General features: G+C 37.6%; 2 protein-coding genes across 2 annotated transcripts in view; both read right to left on the reverse strand.

Moving 5' to 3' along the window:
• LOC307164561 (neoverrucotoxin subunit alpha-like) overlaps window positions 1–7499 on the reverse strand; it is a 7707-nt gene extending 208 nt beyond the window's left edge. The window contains exons 1-2 of the mRNA XM_079881535.1: window positions 5280–7499; window positions 1346–1372 (exon numbers count right to left, since the gene is read on the reverse strand). Coding sequence (XP_079737661.1) covers window positions 1346–1372; window positions 5280–6428 — 1176 coding nt within the window. The 5' untranslated portion in view covers window positions 6429–7499. The remainder of the gene's footprint in view (window positions 1–1345; window positions 1373–5279) is intronic.
• LOC307171247 (uncharacterized protein) overlaps window positions 1–19637 on the reverse strand; it is a 51580-nt gene that overhangs the window by 23510 nt on the left and 8433 nt on the right. Inside the window, exons 3-6 of the mRNA XM_079892751.1 lie at window positions 12769–13479; window positions 12112–12153; window positions 11317–11985; window positions 7504–8734 (exon numbers count right to left, since the gene is read on the reverse strand). Of these exons, the coding sequence (XP_079748877.1) occupies window positions 7504–8734; window positions 11317–11985; window positions 12112–12153; window positions 12769–13479 (2653 nt within the window). The remainder of the gene's footprint in view (window positions 1–7503; window positions 8735–11316; window positions 11986–12111; window positions 12154–12768; window positions 13480–19637) is intronic.

Below are 19637 nucleotides of genomic sequence, written 5' to 3' on the forward strand. Positions count from 1 at the left end.
GACACACACACACACACACACACACACACACACAGATTAACCATTGAAACACAAAGCTGATGTGGTAAAAATATATAGCAGAAGGACTAATCAGACAAGCAACAGCTCGAGAAAAGCATGGCTATAACAGTTTACCATGTTACTCTGCTGCAGTAAATACTAAACTCCTGCACTGTATAAAAGTTATGAATGTTACAAATGTTCTTCCAGAATGTTTGTTCAAAGTCATCTGGTCCTTAATAATGTTCTCAAAACGTTAGCACAAAAACATTATTTTAACATCATTTATGGAACTTTTTTCCTGACACATTTTAATTTGACGTTTGTTTAACGTGTTTTACGTTGTTCATAGAACATCCAAAGGTAATATTGTAATAATGTTTGGAGAATGATGAAATGGTTCTTAATTGTTGTTCTATTGTGAACAATATCAGAAACTTGTGTGTGGCGAGCACGGCGAGGTCGAGGGCCGTGGGAGGACGGCGCGAGGCCGGTGGCGTGATTGATAATGAGCGACACGTGCGCGACGCACCGGTCTCGCATCTCTCACAGAGGAGCGGAAGCATAAAGGAGGAGCGACGACAGTGAAGAGCGAGAGAGGAACAGGCCTGTGTTTTATTTGATGTTCTGTGTTGCCAGCAGTCGTCCGTGAGGGGCTGCTGGCTTTTACTTTCATTTTGTATTTGTTTTATTTTTGTCATTAAAAGTCTTTAAATGTTCGCCGGTTCCCGCCTCCTTCTTCCCGTAACAACATACCTCGTTACATTGTGTTATTAGCACTTATTGGGTTTATTGCCTCCTTTATGATAAATCGCTGGTATTCCTCAATTTAAGTCACTTTAAATAAAAGCGTCTGCTAAATGAAAAGATGTAAATGTAAACTGTATCCTATAATGCAAAGCCCTTGAGTTTAATTCCCAGTGTGATGCATGAACAGTAAATTATGCATTTAATAATTTCACTCATTATTTGGTCAAATTGTCAAAAAAAAAGAAAAGAAAAGATCCTATCGAAACCACTAATTACTAATATTTAGTACGTTTATTGTAAATTTTAACATGTTTACCATGCTATTTTTAGGGTTAAGGTTAGATCTCACACTATTGAGCGTTTAATTGGACACACATCTGTAAATGGACAAATAAGTTCATCAGTATTTAATGTTCTAGATAGTCAGTGTAGAGATGACTTGATACCACACATCAAAAAATGAACAAAATACACTGAAAAAACGTACTGTATAGACATACAGCACATACATTAAAAGTGAATTATGTATGAAAAGAACACTCACAACACAGAAGATGTGAAAACACACAGAAGATAAAGTGCACAGTAAACCTACCGTACTGCCCATAGACATGAACACAACCTGAGAGGAAGAAAAAGAGGAAGATCAGTTCAGAAACATTCAGAGTCTGAGACATAAAGGTATTTCAGCTTTATAAATGTGCGAAATCTTCAACGCCACGGCGAAAGAAATCATGTTTAATCTTAGCGAAAGTCGCAACTGTGAAACTGAAAAATACTCAGAATCAGAATCAAAACTGAATCAGAATCGAAATCAAATTTTGAGTTAGTCTAATCTAAACTAACCATGAAAACCATATCAAATGTGTCTCTACAAATGTGATCTTGCATGTTTCTGAACATGTGGTTTATCCAATCCCGAAACATTCCTTCACTCCTGTATTTAACTCACTGCTCAGTGATTTCCTGCTCAGTGATTGGCTGTTCAGTGATTGGCTGCTCAGTGATTTCCTGCTCAGTGATTTCCTGGGCTGCGTTCAGCCCCGACAAAACGTTGCACAACGTTTTTTTAAACAGAAACGGTGATGCGTTGAACACACTGTTCTGATGACGCAAGAGTTGCAACTATGGCAGCTGAGAAGGCCATTCTTTGTGTTCTTTGTGAAGAATTTTCAGAGCCTGATGAAGTCGGTATAAATATGTGTTTAATATTTTTTACAGTCTATGGTTACAAAATATGCCCGATGTTACAGTTACTGCACCAGGGTTATTATAGTTTTGCATTTTTCATTAGTTTTTATTTTTATTTCGTTTTGACTTTTTGGTTTCAAATTCAGTTTAGTTTTAATTAGTTTTTAAAGTGGGTTTGCTAGTTTAGTTTTTGTTTTTTGAAAATGCTTAGTTTTAGTTTAGTTTTTATTAGTTTTAGTGTTAGTTTTAGTCTTTTTTGTAATTTGGGTTATTTGTCAGGGGCAAGATTCAAAAAGGTCAGAAAAAGTATTGTACAATAACTCAACAAAAACATTAAAAACAGAAGGGATTTGTGGAAACTGAAATGGAAGCACACATCTTACCTAATTCAGACTAAAACACACATCTATTTAGCCTCACATACTGACTTTATTTGTAGTTCATACTGTTTTAATACCCTGTATTTTCTTTCTCATTTTTAGGAAAAGCACTTAATTACCATTTTTTATTTCTATACCAAATGTCATACACTTGCAATGAAGCTAAAAATATAAACAACTACATCATTATGTTGATATCCTATATTTTTTACAATAAAACTTACGACAAACATGTCTTCTAATATCCTCAGTTGTTGCGTATACCGAGCTGCATCAAACACATTTGTAAATTACTTTCCTTGAACCCATTGTGCGAGTTCACTTTAATACCGTGTGCTTATACATGTTGCTGCTGATTGGACTGCAGTTCTGACACACCCACCAAACAAGAGAAAATTTATCTCAAACCCCGTTGCACACCGGTGCACGCCGTTTCCAGGAAACATGACGTTCAACCCGGAAACTGTAGCAAAACGTTTCGCACCGTTTTGAACTTGAACGTGCCCCTGTTCTTGGTGAAGCTCAGATGTGGTGTGTAACACGAGAATGAACCTCATTGGTTCTTGCAGAAGCTCAAACGTGCTGCGTAACACAAGAATGAACCTCATTACTTCTTGAAGTAGCTCAAACGAGTAACACACGAGAATGAACCACGCACATCAAGCAAACATGCTCGAGCTTCTGTTTACCATAAATAATAATAATTATAATAACTCATTACATTTATAAAGCGCTTTTTTCGGCACTCAAAACACTTTACATGGAAGGAGGGAATCTGATGATGCGACGGCAGCCGTAATGCGCCAGAACGCCAGAACGCGCACCACACACCAGCTTAATCTTTTCATCATATAAAGAGATTGTGTCTCTTCAGAAAATTTGTACTAAACAGTTCGATTCTAATGGATTAGTTTTACGATCTATTTATGAACTTTTTGAAGCGTCAAAGTGTCAGAAAACTCTCAGATTTCATCAAAAAAGATTTTAAAATTAGATAAAAAATTATATGAGAACGAGTAATTAATGAAAGAATTTTCATTTTTGGATAAACTAAACTTTTAACTACTAGGTTATTTGTAATTTGCTGAAAAACACACTTGATTCTAATGAACAACTGATTAAAGCTACAATATGTAATTGTTTTGCCGCTAGAGGTCACTAACCTCTTACAATAACAAAGGTGTAGATTGATGACGCAGTGAATAAGCAGAATCATGGAACTTGCCGTCATGCTGATGGATCTAATAATGTTTTTGGATGAGTGATAACATTGATGTTTTTAACATGACTGTGGTATGAAGCTGGACACGATTGCTAATGAGACAGATATCAGCGCCACACGCGAGATCCGCGTATATAAAGGTAAAGAGATCCGCGACATTTCATTCCACCGAACTACCCGCAAGTGCTGAATTACTACTCACACAGGTCAGTTTATTTGAATAATTAAACTTGAGGTAATGCAGCGCTGTTTCACTTGGAAACATTAGATTACACTATCATACTAAACAGCATTTGAGTGTGTTGAAAGTTAGAATGTTATTCTATGTGTTAGTTTGTTGGCTATATGAGACTAGCAGTAAGCTAGATCAACATTAGAATAACATACTGATCATTTTCTAACATTTCATATCATGTTGAGCTATACATTGATTCGTTTTATTTACATTTGTTCACCTGTCTAATAAAGTACATGCAAGAGCAGCGTCTCTGTCAAGTCCAAGTTTGTCGCGAAGCTCTTGACACATGAAGGGGGTGGATTGGAATCCACTGCTGCTTCAATGTATATGTAATGAGTGATTATAATCAAGGGATTAATCAATACTTTTTCCTTCTAAATATCAAATGAGTTGAATGACTTCTCTGGAGATTTTACTTTGTTATGGAAGTTACCAGTGTGATTACTGAAATGTTCTTTTCATGCATTCTTTTAATGTCTGTATTTGATATCTGAATGCCTATTTATCCCGGCTTCTAGAAATGAAATAAGGACTTGTTTTGTGTTTGAGAAAGATCTTCCGCATGTTAAAACACATTGGGGTTATTGAAGTCTATAGTTTAAGGGACCATTTCTCAGTTAAAGCCTTACTTTCCATTTAGACTAAAGTTTCCTATCTTTGAGAGAAAGAACTTGTTATCATGATGTTTTGAGACGAAACTCCTGTTTATAGTTAGAGCCGGGCCGAATCCAACCTTGGAAAATATGTGTGTCGGTGTGTGTGTTAGTCTTCTTGCTTATAGGTTAAGGAACCACTGGCATTATAGGAGATTGACTGAGTTGTTGTTCGAGACATGCTGGCACCCAGCAACCCAAATCTGTGACCTGGAAGGTCATGACGTGCCTAACTTAAGGGTCCGAGTGTCAACGGCATAATCTATGGAGATATGCTTCTGTCTATCTGTATATGTGTGGAAAATTACTATGTTTATCTATTTCTTAGCCAATGAGAGTCATTCAACCTGTAAGCAATGACGTAGCTTAGACCTTGGAAATGGTATAACTGCTGTGATCTGTGTAACTGTAAGAGGGGCGGCCTACGAACTCCTGTGTGAGTTTTGAAGCTGACTTCTGCTGATGAAACTGCAAACTATTTTCAGTAAAACTTTTCTTCAATTTTTTATAATTCTGACTCCGGGTCTTCTTTCAAACATCTGGTCCTTGGGTCCTAAACTGTTAACCCCTAACACACAGTAGGAGCGGAAACCAGGGATAATGCGGATATTACGTCAGTGACACCCGACAAGTGACAAGGGACGGGTACTATTTAAAATTGTAAATTTCTCTGAATTGACAAATTCTTGGAAACATTTAGGATAATGTAAGTACATAATTGAAAGAAATATATACAGTAACACTGTCAAAGTCATTGAAGTTGCAAAAAGAGTTAGTAAAAATATTTCTGTACAGTTACTTAATGTATTTATTGCCAGGTGATATTTGATGAATGATCATCATACCTCTGTGGTAACTTTGATTACGTCACTGTCTACGGTATAGTTGAGTTTCCCCACTGCTGCACACTTGATTTCATACTCAGTTCCTGGTCTCAGATCAGTCAGAGTAACTGTGTGTTGATTCTTCAGCACAGGTTCAGATCTCCAGACTGTGTCCTGCTTCAGTTTGTACAGTAATCTGAGCTCCACTGTTGCAGGACATGATGGAGGAACCTTCAGAACCACACTCTGACCTTTGACCTCTTCAGTGATTGGACAGGCTGGTGTGGATGGAGGAGTAAAGCAAACAACTTCATCACATTCACTTCCGTACAGAATAATGCAGGATCCAGGATGATTCTCCATTTCCTTTGAGGACACAATGAATCTGTCTTGTTTACAGCTGTTTAAATTGATCAACTTCTTAAATATCTTTAAGTTGCTCCTCATGGTATTTTGGATCTCAGGAGTTAGCCAAGATTTTTGCTTGAAATCAAGGCTCTTCCCATCCGTTTCTCCTTGTGTTGAAGGACTCAGATAGGCAGTTTGTTGAAGAAGCACATCTGAGCAGTCCAGTGATGTGAATGTGTAACTGACTAGATTCCCGACCTCCAGATCCATCTTGATGAGATCAATGTTGTCTTTTACCTCAACGCTTTTCAACTGTCTGAGGATTGTTTTAATGATCTCAGACTCTCTTTCTCTTTCATTCAGCCATTCTGCAAGATTACTTCCTCTAAATGGAGATTCATCATGTTCTTGTAGAAGATCATTCAGTTCAGTTTCCTTCATCACATTCCCACGGATGTTTGGCAGCAGAGAGCCGAGTTTCTTCATGAGTCTCAATTTGTACGTGTAGCAGTTTTGCTTCATTTTCAGTGTTGTATCATGGAATGCAGCAAATGTCCGAGCAGGAGAGTCTTCTATTAGGTCACTGCATTTCATCTCAGTTGTATTTAAACTCTCAATCACTGATTCTATCTGTGTGATTAGATTCATGTTGATGTCTTTATGAAGTTTTGAAGCTCTTGAGTGAAGTTTGTCCAGAGGATAAAGCCAAACTCTCAGGGGAACTGCCAGCTCTTGGTTTTCTTTCAGCGGTTTTGGAAGATCAGCAAAAACCTTCAACGCATCTTCAAAATGATGTTGAAAATATGTCCACAATGGCCACATTTGAACTAGTATTAACCTTGTACGAAGGTTCGATGAACGTCTATATCGGACGTGCAGAACACGTCAAAAAAGGATGTCATAAAAACGTTCATTCTGGCTCCTCAGTGGACGTCTATTCAACGTCCGATTTTGTGACAAAGACGTTGAAAAGACGTCTTTTGGACATCATTTTGCTTAGTGGGTTAATGACGTCTCAATCGGTGTATAAAAAATCGGTTGGGGGCATCTAAGATTATCTAGTCCCGGGCCCAGGCAAGACTGTCAGCTGGCCTGCATTGCTACAAATTCTTTGGCTGTCTTGACAATAAGTTTTAAGTTAAAGTCACTTCCTCTTACTCATTAGATGAACACAAGTTTTTAAGTTGACTTTAAGCGGAGCGAATTAGTTGAGCTAACTTAAAAGGTTGAATGCGATAGGTTGCCTTATTTTTTAAAGTTGAACTTGACCACATAAATGTGAATTGAATTAATGGAGGAACACATGATTTTGACATGGTTGTTTGATACATATTGTTTTAGATATAATATTAGAATAAATTTAACATGCATTGTGTGTTACACCACATACAGCACGTTTAGAGAAAGTAACAGCACTTAGTTAGAAATGTGTCAAAAAAATAAAAAGTCCTAACTTCTTTACAGTCAAATCTGAATATCGTAGCAAAAAAAGAAAATGAAAATGATGGACAATTAATATAGCCAATTCTGGTGTTGGACTCATAATATGAAGAGACTTATTATTGCGATATTAAAATGCTACTGTGGTTCTCAGTGTTTGAAGTTCTACTGGAATTATCAAAGTCATCTGTAACGATACTGCTGAACAGTTATGATCCACGCGCAGGTTTATTTGAAAGAGAAAAGGGAGTAATCTACAATCCAAATGGCAGTGTGCAAAGTCCAAAAACAAGCATGAAAACCAAAGAATGAAACCAAGCAAAGCGAACAAATTCAATACTGAATGTGAGATGAAGTAGTTACACTAATATCACAACCATCACAACACAAAAATGTTTTTGGAAAATGTAAAAATGAATGTGCTCAAGATGATTTCTCCCAATTTACCTGAACTCACCCTTCAGTTTGAATTTGAGCTTGAGCTTTAAAACTTAATCTGACAATCCAACACACAATGTCCTCATAAGAACCAATAAAACTTCCGGCAGCTGCTCCTAAAAAACCTCCATACTGACTCCAGTCACGAGCTCGTTTTGCACTACATGGAAGTCGTTCTTCAGCCTCTTTTAAAGCCTTAGCCACTTCTCTCTCAAGCTTTATAAGATATTCACGCTCAGCTTGTTCTCTAGTTTCACGTTGAATTTTCTCCTGGAGTTTTTGTTTTTCTTTCTCGTGCTTTTCTTCCAGGTATTTTATGAAGTTCTCTAGCTGTTCTCCTAAAACCTTTTCTTTTCTTTTATTCTCTTCTTCAAACAGTTTCTGCTGCTCCTCCAGTTTCTTCTGCAGCTCTTTTTGTAGGTTTTCATCTTTTTCTTTCTTGATCTCCTCTTCTTTCTTTTTGAATTCTTCTTCACTTTTTCTCAGTTCGTTGTGCATCTCTTGTCTTTCTCTCTCGTTTTCTTTCTTCATTTGTTCTATTTCAGCTTCATATTTGGTTTTCAGCTCTTCTTCTTTTCTCTTGTTCTCTTCTTCTTTCTCTTTCAGGATTCTCTCTTGTTCATCGTTGATGTTCTTCTCCACCAGCTGGAACATCTCGTTGGTGTAGTAACTCCCACCATTTGCTTTTACCAAACAATCAATCTTATCGAACAGCTCAGAAACCTGCTTTCGATCTTTAGTCTCAATGTTATTAATCACATGGTATCTCTTACCACACTGCTGGATGAGGCTCTTTAAACTATCATCATCTTCAATAAATTCTTCAACCCTTTCTCCTCTAAGTTCATCTCCTCTGGTGAAAAGCACCATGGTGTACATTCTGGATTTTTCTCCAAAAGTCTCCTGGATCATCTTCACTGCATCTTTCTCCTCTTGAGTGAATCGTCCCAGTTGAATCACCAGCAGAAACACATGTGGACCAGGTGCCGCCATTGAGACACACTTCACAATCTCCTTTCTGGTCTCAACATTATCAACTCCAGTATCATACAGGCCTGGAGTGTCGATCACAGTGATCCGTCTTCTGTTGAACTCAGCTGTTTCTTTCTGACACTCTCGGGTCACTGAGCGTGAAGTCAGTTTTGATTTAAAAGCTGTCTTTCTCAGTATGGTGTTTCCCGTTGCACTCTTCCCAACACCCGTCTTTCCCAGCAAAACAATCCTCACACCAATATCACCGTGTGTTAAACCTGCAAACAACAAGAGAAGAACAGTTATTACAGTGAAACACACTTGCTAATATCACATTTGCTGAAGCAACCATGCCATAGTTTCTACAACACAGCTCTATATTATTGAGATCTGTGCTTACCAGTTGAGGTAATGGGCAAATTCATTACATCAGAAAAACCATATACTAGCTATATATACAGTGAGGAAAATAAGTATTTGAACACCCTGCTATTTTGCAAGTTCTCCCACTTAGAAATCATGGAGGGGTCTGAAATTGTCATCGTAGGTGCATGTCCACTGTGAGAGACATAATCTAAAAAAAAAAATCCAGAAATCACAATGTATGATTTTTTAACTATTTATTTGTATGATACAGCTGCAAATAAGTATTTGAACACCTGAGAAAATCAATGTTAATATTTGGTACAGTAGCCTTTGTTTGCAATTACAGAGGTCAAACATTTCCTGTAGTTTTTCACCAGGTTTGCACACACTGCAGGAGGGATTTTGGCCCACTCCTCCGCTAGGCCACGCCAGAACCTTGATATGCTTCTTACAGAGCCACTCCTTGGTTATCCTCGCTGTGTGCTTCGGGTCATTGTCATGTTGGAAGACCCAGCCTCGACCCATCTTCAATGCTCTAACTGAGGGAAGGAGGTTGTTCCCCAAAATCTCGCAATACATGGCCCCGGTCATCCTCTCCTTAATACAGTGCAGTCGCCCTGTCCCATGTGCAGAAAAACACCCCCAAAGCATGATGCTACCACCCCCATGCTTCACAGTAGGGATGGTGTTCTTGGGATGGTACTCATCATTCTTCTTCCTCCAAACACGTTTAGTGGAATTATGACCAAAAAGTTCTATTTTGGTCTCATCTGACCACATGAATTTCTCCCATGACTCCTCTGGATCATCCAAATGGTCATTGGCAAACTTAAGACGGGCCTTGACATGTGCTGGTTTAAGCAGGGGAACCTTCCGTGCCATGCATGATTTCAAACCATGACGTCTTAGTGTATTACCAACAGTAACCTTGGAAACGGTGGTCCCAGCTCTTTTCAGGTCATTGACCAGCTCCTCCCGTGTAGTTCTGGGCTGATTTCTCACCTTTCTTAGGATCATTGAGACCCCACGAGGTGAGATCTTGCATGGAGCCCCAGTCCGAGGGAGATTGACAGTCATGTTTAGCTTCTTCCATTTTCTAATGATTGCTCCAACAGTGGACCTTTTTTCACCAAGCTGCTTGGCAATTTTCCCGTAGCCCTTTCCAGCTTTGTGGAGGTGTACAATTTTGTCTCTAGTGTCTTTGGACAGCTCTTTGGTCTTGGCCATGTTAGTAGTTGGATTCTTACTGATTGTATGGGGTGGACAGGTGTCTTTATGCAGCTAACGACCTCAAACAGGTGCATCTAATTTAGGATAATAAATGGAGTGGAGGTGGACATTTTAAAGGCAGACTAACAGGTATTTGAGGGTCAGAATTCTAGCTGATAGACACGTGTTCAAATACTTATTTGCAGCTGTATCATACAAATAAATAGTTCAAAAATCATATATTGTGATTTCTGGATTTTTTTTTTTAGATTATGTCTCTCACAGTGGACATGCACCTACGATGACAATTTCAGACCCCTCCATGATTTCCAAGTGGGAGAACTGGCAAAATAGCAGGGTGTTCAAATACTTATTTTCCTCACTGTATATACATCATTTTGAATTTTTTTCTGTACTTTTCCCGTTTGTCTTGTGCTTTGGACTTGTCTGCCTTGTTTGGACTGTTTACCCTGGCTTCTAACCTTGCCTGTTTTTCTATGCTGTTTGCTGCCTGCTGATTCATTAAACACTTTGCAGATGAAAATTGCAATGTTATGGTGCAATCAAGTCATGTTGGAAAGATAATATTTACGAGTTGTTATCATTTAAAAAAAAAAAAAATTATTTACTGTCAATATAAATTCAATTATGCTTTTTACATGTACAGTAACACTATCTAAGGTGCATGTACAAAATACAACATTATTTACGATACGATTTTAAGATTGTATGATACGATTGTAAGAGCGCAATTAAATGTGTCTGGTTTGACACCGGAAACCAGACAAATTCAATTTACAAATGGCCTCGCCACTCTTACAATAAAAATAAGGTAGATATTTTATTTTAAATGTACATTATATCGTATCATAAATACTGTTGTATTTTGTGCATGCACATTAGATAGTGTTACTGTAAATGTAAAAAAAAGAATAATTGAATTTATATTGACCAAATAACTGAATGTGTATATATATATATATGTATGTATGTATATGTATGTATATATGTATATGTGTGTGTGTGTGTGTGTGTGTGTGTGTATATATATATATATATATATATATATTTAATTTACAGGATCTACATACATTTTATAAAAACATAAAAAAGCAAAAACACACCCACTGCACATTATATTTGAATCATTTCATCAAAGGTACATCAACATTTTGCTTTGATCAAAGTGACTTGAATGTACCTGGCATCGTAATTATGACTTCCCAACTTCTTAGGAGGATTTGAACACAATGACAAACATCAACACACTTTCATGTACTCATACCTGATTGAGTTTTCATCATAGATCTTCTCAGTTCCTCTATTTCAGCTCTGTGTTTGTTTTTCTCCAGTTCTACTCGGTCCTGAAGGTACATGAAGGTGGTGTAGAAATGCTTTTTGTTCTCTTGTATCATGTTCTCCACATCCTGAAGTAGAGCTGGAACCTGTGAGCTGTTCTCCAGAACAAAACGATGACCTCCAAGTGTTTGAAGAAACGTCTCAGTAGCTGAAGTATTATATTGACTTTTACTACTAATCAGTTTACTAATCATGCTCTTCTCTTGGATTATGAGAACCATGAAGTGGTTTTCAAATATTGACCTGAATATCCTCTGGATCTCCTCTATTTCTGCTTTGTCTTCATCAGTCAGTGGACCAACAGGAACAATGAGGAGGAAAACATGAACTCCAGGATCACAGAGAGACACACAGCGGAGAGTCTGACGCATCACTTCCTCCTCTGAGAGCCGATTGAGAGCTGGAAGCTCCACCAGACAGATCACATGACCATGAAGCTCCAGGTTTCTCCTCACACACTCTTTCTCTTTCAGGTGTAAGGGGGGAAGAAACTTCTTTTTTCCTCTTATAAGTTTTGATACGGAGGCCTTCAGTCTTCCATCACTTCCACATAACACAAAACACAGCTTCTGTTTTCTGCTCACGCATACACTTCCTTAAACCACAACAACAAAATAGGTTACTGCAGCATTTTCAGATATATTATTACTATGATTATTATTATTATTTTAATTTAGTATGTTACATCAATTAAAAAACTTGCCTATATTTATAAACTTACTCTTTGCTTGATAATCCTCCAGTCTGGTCTCTGGATTCCTAACTGTAAAAAAAAAGTGTGAATATATATATATATATATATATATATATATATATATATATATATATATATATATATATATATATACTGTATATATATATATATATCATTGTCTCACTTGTGGGGCTTCCTGCAATTCTTAGTTAAAAATTTAATTTCAAATTTGCTCTGCATATATCTAAGATATGATACACATTGCAATAAATATATCAATATATCACGATTCAATACACAACTATGCATCATGGCTGAAACTTTGTTTATCTGTTGTTTTGTTTACATGAACTGCTTCTTTATCAGTTTAACTGTGATTGATCACATGGTCACATGGTGCTTCTGAAACCACTGGTGGGCTTTGAGTATACCTCTGATCTATCAGGAATAACTAAATCAATCAAATGGCTACATAAAAATTATTATTGACAAGTAGTCCTGCATTACACTGTAAGAAAGATACTGTAGTCTGTTCATTGTCATTCAGATGTTTGGTGTGTACAGGGGCATACAACTGTCAATAGTTTTTTTGCTATGCACTCTACCCAATGTAAGTCCCTAATATTCAATAACCCAGTGTCTGAATATGGATGAATATGTTATTTCAAATGTAGGAATACTTACAATATGATATTAGGGGTATATTGCGAAGAAACCCTTTTGCTTCCTTTTTCTCAGTATGAGTTTCTAGGTGTTTTCCATCATCGTCTGCATCAGAATCTTCGTCTTCCTCCTCTGTTCTGAGGGAAGCAAAGGACCTGTTGTGATCTTCATCTACCGATGATCCTTCTGCATAATCGTATAGTTCACATGTGAGAATCTCCTCTATTCGTTGCGATATTATAGAGCACCATTCCTCTGTTTCATGTTCAAACTGCAGATGTCCTCCTCCACATTCAGCATTAAACTGTTGAATTGATTCATTAGCTTTCACAGGTGCACCTTTAGCGTCGTGTGTCTCTTCATCAGTCGTGAGCACAATGGTGCGTTTAATCGCCTCTTCACTGAATTCTCTCAGGACACTTTTCACTCTGTATCTGTCTTCTTCAGTGAAGTCATTGTGTTGCAGCACGAGTATGAAGACATGAGGTCCTGGATCAGACAGATACACACACTCTCTCACAGTCTGTGTGATCTGATGATCTGAGATGTTTGTCTGGAGCAGCTGAGGACTGTTGATGACCATCACACGTCTGTCCTTCAGTCTTCCTCTGACTCTCTCTACAACATCTGGAGGAGCTTCACTGTCAAACGCTGCTCGCCCTAATATGAAGTTTCCCACTCCACTGTTTTCTGACACACTCTTCCCCAGAAGAACAATCCTCAGATCGCTTACTGAAACACACACACACACACACACACACACACACACACACACACACACACACACACACACACACACACACACACACACACACACACGTGTTTTGGGGGCCTGAAAATGCAAAAAACACCCAAGCTGGATCTGCTACCAAGCCAGGGCAACAATAACACTGCTAACTCTGAGGTAAAGCCACTTGGTGAACAAGCATGCCCACTACTAGTGCACTGAAAAAAATGATACTTTGGATTAACTTAAAAAAAATGTATGTAATTTGTTACTGCTAACTTTTTTAGATTTTCTCAAATTGTATTTATGATTTAGTTAAAACCATGAATTTTGATTTAATGGCAAACCAAAAATTTAATTTTTTCCAACTCAACTCAAATCAACTCAACTCAAGAGTGTTAAAGTTAATGAGATAATTAAGTGATTAATTGATTGATGATTGAACATTATTGAAGACACCTGATGTTAACAAGCAGAATCACTGAAGGAGAAAATCACAAATTGTAAGCCACAGTTATGGTGATGGGTGTTTGCTTTAGTTGGACTCTTGACCCTTATATGTTTACTTTAAATTATGTTTGTCTGCTGTTATTGATTTATAACAGTCAGATGAACAAGGAGACAATATGATCTAATGGTGTTGGTTATGTTTTGACATAATAATGCTGTGATCCAAAAAATTAAACTTATTGAGATTTGAGTTTGGTTTATCTTGTTAGCAGCAGCTTTGTGATTCTACAGCATATGATTATCAGTATTTTTCATATAATCCAAAATATTTATTAAACATTGTTCTGATCAAAAGACTTTCAAATGAATTTATTTAGAAACACAGACATCAATAATCAGCCTGTGAATCTCAACAATGGTGACAATAATAAAGCATGTTGCAGTGGCTGCCACCAATCACAACTCATTAATGGCTCCCATCATGCATTGCGGTATGAATAAATGATGATCTGAATTGTCTATGTAATTTACTTTTCCTAATTGAATATTCTGCTCGTCACCATTGTTGAGATGCATAGACTGAATCTTGAAGTCTGTGAGTGCCTAAAAAAAAGTTTTTTTTTTTTTTTTTTTTCTCTTCTTCTTCTTCTTCAAAACAACTTTTAAGAAATCCTTTGTATTATATCTAAAATTCTGGATATTTATGCAGAATCACAGTTATTCTGTGATCAACAACATAAATCTTCGTCAGGAATAAGGGTCTTAATGAGTTCAGTGATCAAGTTCAAATGATGATTGTCATAATATACAGATGTGGCCTTTAAAAATGCGCGTCTCAGAGAAAAGAATGCCACAAGCACTTCCGAAATTCTGCGGGATCGTGCAGAAGGGGGATTAGGTGTTGGACGCAGGAAATACTAAAACCTGTAGATGGCAGTAGTGTTTCATGTGGCCATACTGAGTTGACGAAGTATGACGAATACAATGTTTTCTTTTGCCAGTTACATAAACAGTCACATATTCTTCATAAAAATCCGACTCAAACGCGCATCATTTGTCTTATTTTTTTTTTCCTGTGTACTTACAGTAGAAGAGACGTGATGTAGGCTATGATAACTGAGTCTTATAACACAATAATTTGCGAAGACCTTTAAAGAGACCGAGATCATTTGCGCAATATCATTATCTAATTTTACATTTAGTTCATTTTTGCATCTTAACGTTTTAAATAGTTTTAACATGGTTGTAATGCGCTTTTCTGCATTACACACAGTACTTTTTATACTATCATGTTTCCCTTATAGGCGTCGATTTCGGTGGGGACGGTGGGTACGCACCCACCAGATTTCGTCATGAGTCATTTTGTACCCACCACTTTTAACTTCAGTCCATATTAATTTGACTTTTGGTTCGATTTTTTTTTTTACCGTTTTCAGTGGTTATGAGGAGCTTAATTAATTTAACCTGAGATGTGCGTTATATCGCTTTTTGATCATTCTTTGTGTTGTCGAATTTTGACACAGTTTCATTATTTGTTCATAATAATTTGATTCATAATTATGTCATTTTTTTCTAAAAGTAAAAAAAACAAAGTTTTTTCTAAAAGCAATATTCTAAAGAGATACAACCCAGATAGCACACGTACGTCGGGCCGACGTTGGCCCGATGTACAAAGTTCCATCGGCACGATGTCGCTCAGAGATCGTTTGCTCATCGGCAATATGTCTCCTCGACGTCGGCCTTTGATCGCAAATGATCTCCGGCCGATGTTTGAACGATGCAAAGCTGTAAATCTTTTGGCAGCTCTGCATGGGTTTTATAGGACCTTTATTTATAGGTCGGACCTTTCGGGCTACTCTTTACATTAGACACCATGCGCTGCTTTCATTGACGCACGCACTTACGAACACACACACACACACACACACACACAGAGCGGAGATCGCGCTGCAACACTCACTCAGCAGCACATAAACTGTAGTCAACATTGCCCCGAGACTTAAATTGATAAAATAGCTTTGATACTGAACACATGCAACTTTCATCCCTCAAAATGGCCATATTCAAGAAAAAAAAGTGGAGTAGTTTTACACTTCCATCTTACCTCGCACTATTTCAACGTTAAACTGATGAAATACATGCTCTGCTTCTGTGAACAGTAAACCCCGCCTTCTATGATTTGATTGGCTATCTATTTGGATGGTCTCTGTAAGGTAGACCAGCCTAAAATGTAACTTTTAAACCTTTTTGCCATCCTAAAAACAGAGCGGAGCAAGAATTTCCAATATTGAATTTCCAGTTTGGCCATTTCTAACTTTGACATACTATTGTTATTATTGATGTATAATTATACACTGCAAAAAATGCTTTTCTTACTTAGTATTTTTGTGTTGTTTCCAGTCCAAATATCTAAACATTCTTAAATCAAGAAGCATTTACTAGAGAAGTAAAATAACATAAGAAATTCTATTTTGTTTTCAGATAAACATAAAGTAATTTAAGTAATTTTTGCTTAAAACAAGATAAATTATCTGCCAGTGGGGTAAGAAAAAATAATCTTGTTTTCCAATTGAATCAAGATTATTTTTTCTTACCCCACTGGCAGATAATTTAGCTTGTTTTAAGCAAAAATTACTTAAATTACTCTGTTTATCTGAAAACAAAATAGAATTTCTTATGTTATTTTACTTCTCTAGTAAATGCTTCTTGATTTAAGAATTTTTAGATATTTGGACTGGAAACAACACAAAAATACAAAGTAAGAAAAGCATGTTTTGCAGTGTAGGACTTGTCCCCCTCAATGTCTATGTACATATATACAGCCCTGGAGTTACTTGACTATCCAATATGAAAAAAGTAGGCTATACTGACATTGAAAAATATCTTCTTAATTTTGTGTGTAACTGTCTCTAGTATAATGAACAGACACAATTCAAGTTAAGACATTTTAATGACACCAGAAAGAACTCCAGTAGAAAAGGGATCAAAAAGGAACAGCAACAATGTAGAGAAGGATTCTTCCTGGCAACCTGTAACAGAGTGAAAAACATTGAGAAAAAGCAGTTAGGACTAAAGCTAAGAATAAAATTGTCATTACACTGGATAATATAATTAAAAATCTAACAACAATCAAAGGTACATCAGCTGGCAAACCATTTAATAGTTTAATAGGTTTAATAGTCTATTTAAAGGGAATGATTGTTGTGGGGAGTTTGCTCAAACTATGGCAGCGATACAGCGAATAGTTGTGCTAAAAGACGGCGCCGTCCGCGGAGTGCTTTCAAAGGCCAGTGAAAGCATACTGTCAGTTAAATTGTAAGTAGATGCTAACTGTTTCTCATGGGTTCGTATGGTATTTTAAACATTTACAGGGGTAAGTCTGTGATTTTATTGCCATCCGAATCCATAATGTCAGTGTTTATTTTCACCCAACCCGCGTACATTTCTTAATTGCTTTTATAAAGAACACCGCTTTCTCAGTTAAAGGAATACTCCACCGTGTTTTCATATTAAACTATGTTTTTCCCTTAACTAAGACGAGTTGATACATACCTCTCTCGTCTCAGTGCGTGCACTTAATCGCTCAGGCGCGGTGACACTTTGAAAGCCAAGTTCATTCAATACGGGCCAAGCAGAGAAACAACCAAACACCTCCACGTTTTCCCTATTTAAATACAGTTACTCGCGTAGTGTAACTCGACCTAGGACGGTGACACAAAACAAAACGTTGCGCTTTTCTAAGCGTGTAAAATGGATAACTATATTGTATGGCGGAATACCATTGCAAGTGCTTGTAAGCACTTCGTCTTGGCGGAGTAATATCTTCACTCGTGAAAAATCCTCTCACCGGCCCCCGCTCCCTCTAGTGAAGATATTACTGCGCCAAGACGAAGTGCTATTTAAATAGGGAAAATAAAATAGTAACTGTATTTAAATAGGGAAAACGTGGAGGTGTTTGGTTGTTTCTCTGCTTGGCCCGTATTGAATGAACTGGGCTTTCAAAGTGTCACCGCGCCTGAGCGATTAAGTGCACGCACTGAGACGAGAGAGGTATGTATCAACTCGTCTTAGTTAAGGGAAAAACATAGTTTAATATGAAAACACGGTGGAGTATTCCTTTAACGCAGTGAAGCAGCCCCTGCACGAGAGAATAATTGATTCTCGAGCCATCGATATCAGCAGATTCAGCAGCATCGCCACGGGCAGCACTGGGTAACGTCACACGGAAGAAGGAATATCTTTAGCAGCTTTCTAAGGTATGGTTCGGGGAACACGCCTATAAATGGTATACCTTTAGTTAAGTTATACCTTAAAGGCCCGTTCACACCAAGCACGATAACTATAAAGATAACGATAAAGATAACTATATATGCGTCCACACCAACGACCGATAACGGTCTTTTTATTCTAAGCACGCGCGCGCCCGGATGATCCAGATCCATTTTAAATGCGCGACACCTTTAAATTAGAGTGGATTCTGATTGGCTGTCAGTGTTTTATCGTTTGACAGCTGGAAAAAAATCGTTCTGAAAGTGATCCCAACAATATCGTTCCTCATATCTTTATCGTTACAGTTGTGGTGTGAACTCTGTTATTCTTTAATATGGAGAACGATTTTTAGAATTATATCTTTATCGTTATCTTTATAGTTATCGTCCTTGGTGTGAACGGGCCTTAAGAGTCTTCGTAGCATGCTAAGAGACAACGCTATCGGGAAACCCAGCCCAGGTGTTTATGAATGAGACACTGAATTAATTGTTTTTAAAAGTGTTTGAATTAATGATTCAATTGAGTATCTTTTTTTAAGTAGACTGAAACATGTTATTCTGATGTATGTTATCGTGATCTCCATTTTAAACAAAACAAATATGATTTTAAACCAAATAGATTCTCAGTTTACCCTGAATTAGGGGCCGTTCACATATCACGTCTAAAAACGTGTGGAAAGCGCTCTCTCCTTTCTACAAGCTCTTGCGCTCCCGTGGCGTCTGTCGTTGCTATGCAACCATGAACTGCGCTCTCCATGATGACAAGGAAGTATCAGCAAAGGATTAATTGATTTCTAGCCCTTGCATTAGCTTTACTACTAGATATATTTATGGAGATGAGAAATAAAAACTCGCCCTGTACAGCTATGATCGGCTGTTCGGCCGAGTTTTCCATGTTGTTACGGAAAGGCCAAAGCTGATCGGTTGGTTTTTGTCACATGACCTGCGGTGCGCTTGTGGCATTCTGAAAAGTTGAGATGTTTTCATCTCGCTGTGGCATATGCGCGCCTGGAAAAACGAGCACGCTGCATCGCATGCGCGTCACTTCTATTATGGTATTACCGGTGTTGTCACACTTTGATTAACCGGTGGGGAAATATCCGAACGTATGACTTACAGAAGGTACAATTAACTAAGAACGTTTCGGGAAACACGTATTAACGATAAGGTACAGCTTAAGGTATAACTTAGGAACGACGTAGCGTTAAGAAGGTTTCGGGAAATCCAGCCCTTATCATAATTAAAAACGTGTTTCCTGAAACGTTCTTAGTGTTGCGCTTTTATTGAGCAGGTCATGCAATAACATAAATTAGTTATTTACACCAATAAGGTGATGCGGCTGCTGGGCAATCTGGTGAGTTTTGGAGGTGGAGCATTGAAGAGAGGGGTGTGTTTGTTTGGGTTCATTCCAAATATCAACAGTGTCCAACAGCGTTTTTGAAATA

Source organism: Squalius cephalus (assembly GCF_949319135.1).
Source record: "Squalius cephalus genome assembly, chromosome: 1".
Taxonomy (NCBI): domain Eukaryota; kingdom Metazoa; phylum Chordata; class Actinopteri; order Cypriniformes; family Leuciscidae; genus Squalius; species Squalius cephalus.